The 4,272-nt window shown below is 37.3% G+C and overlaps 1 protein-coding gene across 1 annotated transcript; it reads left to right on the top strand.

Annotated features, from left to right (window-relative positions):
* Window positions 1–1,483: 1,483 nt before the first annotated feature.
* VE01_10722 (uncharacterized protein) lies at window positions 1,484–1,937 on the top strand (the record flags this gene model as incomplete). Its single annotated transcript, XM_018280107.1, has 2 exons — window positions 1,484–1,634; window positions 1,732–1,937. The coding sequence occupies 2 exons, from the start codon at window positions 1,484–1,486 to the stop codon at window positions 1,935–1,937; spliced, it is 357 nt and encodes a 118-aa protein (XP_018125038.1).
* Between the last annotated feature and the right edge of the window lie 2,335 nt (window positions 1,938–4,272).

Here is a 4,272-nt window from a genome sequence, read left to right as displayed (position 1 = left end):
TAGAACAACGCAACAACCTACCTTAATAGTTAACTTAACTAATAGTGAGCGTGAAGAAGAGAGCGAGGAGAGCGAAGAGGAGCTTTCTGATAATGATATAGATGAATTAGCATAGTAATAATTGAATTGTTACAATTTTTTGATGGTTTTGATGGGGTGGCCCTAACCCCACTACCGACTTTACCCCATTACCGACTTTACACCATGACTTACGTTAGGTATTAAGCTGATAACTTGCATCAAAAAGTGTAATAGGATCAATTAGATCATGTCTAAATGTATAAGTTAGTATGTAAGTTAAGAGTTAAGTTAAGAGTTAAGTTAAGAGTTAAGTTAAGAGTTAAGAGTTAAGTTAAGAGTTAAGAGTTAAGTTAAGAGTTAAGAGTTAAGTTAAGAGTTAAGAGTTAAGTTAACTTACCTTGCTGCGCAAATAGCATGAGAACAAGGAGCTTGATGTTCCTAAAAGTTTATACAAGAGCACTCAAATGTGCGTAAGTTAACTATGAACTTATAACCTATATTAGGTATTTGCACCTGATATATGCCATTTCCAGACTCACAAACCCGGAATCTATGAGACTCCTTTAGTCTCCCTTGAAATTTATTCCATAGTATGTCTACAATTACATGGCCCATTTGAGGGCGTATTCTACGATCATGGACTGTTTTCATAATATATGACTAAATTGAGTCCATCATTTTAAGGGGTTGTAAGGTCCGGATATCGCGCTAGGCACTATTTAAAGACTCTGCAATATTTGATGTATCATGGCTATATCGAGGCCATAGGTAGTAGCAGCTTGTCTATAATTTAAATGGAATATTGCGTAAATAGCAGCTTGCTTCATAGCTTAGCTCCTCTATTATTTTCCATTGTTCCTATTATAGGTTAACATAGAACACACGTAGTAACTTAGAACACACATAGTGGATAGAACCACATAGTAACTTAGAACAGAAGGAAATAGGTAATAACTTACTTTAAATGCTATCCTATTCTTTACTCTTGCAACCTTCTAAAATTGATTCCTATAAGTTAGACCAAATTTACTTTGTAGGTTATTAGCAATGTGTTGGCAACAATGAGCTTGGCTACCATTTGGAAAATTGGTTTTAATAGTAGAAGCAATACCCTTATCTCTATCGCTTATAAAGACCATTTGCTTACTATTTGCCTATAAAAAATGCTCTTAGATGAATTTTAAGAACCATGTGCACTACTTAACATTTTCTATAGGTACTAAGGCCTATGCAAGTGGTAATAAGTTATCGTTTGCGTTAATTGTTATAGCTATTAGAAGCATCATTTGATATTTTAATTTTGTATAAGTAGCATTAAGGGCCATAAAGCCACGGTAGTAGGTGCTAGCCTTTATTAAGCTTGCTAACGTAAGTCGTGGCCTAATGGCACCAATGGCCTACTGGCACTAGTGGGGTTGGGCCCACCCTATCAACCACTCGACTATCACCACTACTACATCAAATGGTTAAGCGTAGGAGTATTAAGGCCCAAGAGCATAATATTGAAATAGAGAAGGCAGTATTAGCTGTCCGATCAAATCAATTTAAGTCTGCTTATGCAGCTGCTAAGGCTTTAGACCTCCCTGTGCAATCTATTAGGCGCCGCTTAAATGGTAGGCCTACACGTGTAGAAGCGCGTCAAAAACAACAACTACTCTCAAAAAATCAAGAAAAGACACTTTTAAAGTGGATTAAAGAGCTTACTACAAGTGGCTACGCGCCTAGCCATCGAATCCTACGTGAGGTTGCAGATGAAGTCCGGTCAAATAAGTGTCGCGTTTTTCAGCCTCAACACCTACAGCTTCAACAACCACAACTACAACTACAACTACAACCTCAAATACCTAAGTTACCTCTTGGGCAAGATTGGGTTCCACGATTCATTCAAAGGCATCCTAACTTACGTGTTAAGTTAGGACGTAGAGTTGAGGCACAGAGGATGAATGGGGTAACAAAAGAGGTGTTAAAGGGGTGGTTTGACGCGTATAAAAGCCTTATAACAGAGCTAAAAATCGAAAACTATAACACCTACAATATGGATGAGACTGGATTTTCAATTGGAACTATGCAATCTACACGAATTATAGTCGACTCTACACTCCGTACGCGATTTCAGGCTCATCCTGGCCGACAGGAATGGGTGTCTGCTGTTGAATGCATCTGTATGGACGGAACAGCTATCGAACCCCTTATTATCTTCAAAGGACAGAATATACTACAAAGCTGGATTCCGAAGGAAGTTATACAAAAATGGCACTTCTCTGCAAACACAAAAGGATGGACAAGCAATCTTCATGGATTAGAGTGGCTAAAACGCGTTTTTGAGCCCTCTACAAGAGTAAAAGCAACACAAAATGGCAAACTACAACAGAGGCTCCTTATTTGCGACGGCCATGATAGCCATATAAGCGGAAGCTTTATATCACACTGCATTCAAAATCGAATATCGCTCCTTATAATACCTCCTCATACATCTCATGTTCTGCAGCCACTTGATATTTCGATTTTTGGGCCCTTAAAGCAACACCTTACAACTGCTCTCTCGCACCTAAATGAGGCGCAACTCCTACGAATACAGAAAGCAGAGTGGCTTGAAGCATATATTACTGCAAGAGCAGCTGCTTTTTCAAATGCAAATATTAATTCTGCATGGAGAGGGAGTGGGCTACAGCCATTCCAGCCGCAAACAGTCATTCGCGCAGCTACGCTCCCTACTATAGACGTAGTAGTATTAGAACGACCACATACTCCTACAGAGCATGATATTTTTGAGAAGGTATTTTTGAATAGCAGTCCACCTGATTTTCAAACACTTCACAAAGCAAATACAGTTCTGTCTACTACAATAAGTCGGAGTAGTACTCTTAATACTCCTACAAAGCGATATATCAATAAGTTAGCAGATGAGTCAGAACGCCTTAATACACGCAACACCCTTCAAAAAAGAGAGTGTGATAACTTACGCTCAATTATCCAGAAGCGTAGGGCACAGAATAAGGGTAAGAGAGCAGTTTTAAAGGGTCAATTCCACATTTCTACAGAAGAACTCCAGTCGCAAGTTGTAGAAGCAGAAGCAGCAACAGCCATAGCTTCACAGAGGCCTAGAACAACGCTACGACCTATAAACGAAGCTATAATTGAGGAAATGGATGAAGAGAGCGAAGAAGAGCCTTCTGATGATGATATAGATGAATTAGGGTGGTAGTAATTGAATTATTGCAATTTTTTGAAGCTTTGATGGGGTCGGCCTAACCCCACTAGTGCCAGTAGGCCATTGGTGCCATTAGGCCACGACTTACGTTAGTCTTATTAAAGAGTTATTTATAGTTTAAGTTTTACTATATAAATATTTTATATAGTAAAAGTTAAAACCTTAATATTTATTGTAAAATAAGACTAGCGCTACTAGCGTTTTTACATATATTAGATGATTATATAAAGAGTAATAGTCTAAGAGCATTAAGATTTATAACCATTATTACAGAAGTTATCAAGGTTTTAATTTTAGTCACGTAGCGTGGATTTTGGTGTGGTTTCTAGAATAGCCCTTTAGGCCATGTAGCCCTTTAGGCCATGACCTACGTTAACGTAAGTCGTGGTCAGACCGGCTACATGGCCAGACCGGCTATTAGTACCATCACATACAAATTTATATGCAGAAGTACTTATGCTTGCGAAAAAATTATAACTATAATAACTCTATTAATAAAAATGCTAGAGCAAATCCCTTTTCTATATAGAAACTTTAAGTATGTATCTACTATATGTAAAAAGGGTAATATTACTAGTGTCTTTTTATATAAGTTAATAACAGTTTTAAGTTTTACTATATAAATATTTGTATAGTAAAAATATAAGCCTTAATATCTCTTGTAAAACAAAGGTAGTACTACTAGTGTGTATATACATATTAGATTATTATATGAAAAAACATAATTTAAGAGGATTAAGCTTTATATACACTATTACAAAAGTTATTATGGTTTTAATTTTGATTTAGTGACCTTGGTTTTAGTGGGGTGAGCTAAGTAGCCGGTCTGGCCATGTAGCCGGTCTGACCACGACTTACGTTACGTTAATACACGTAATACTCTTTAAAAAAGAGAGACAGCTAACTTACGGTTAATTATTTAGAAGCGTAGAGTACAGAATAAGGGTAAGAGAGCTGTTTTAAAGGGTTAATTCCACATTTCAACTCTAGAGTTAACGTAAGTCGTGGCGTAACCGGCACAATGGCGTAACCGGCATAAT

This window comes from Pseudogymnoascus verrucosus, assembly GCF_001662655.1.
Source record: "Pseudogymnoascus verrucosus strain UAMH 10579 unplaced genomic scaffold scaffold_116, whole genome shotgun sequence".
NCBI lineage: Eukaryota > Fungi > Ascomycota > Leotiomycetes > Thelebolales > Thelebolaceae > Pseudogymnoascus > Pseudogymnoascus verrucosus.
This window is presented reverse-complemented; position numbering and strand designations above follow the sequence as displayed.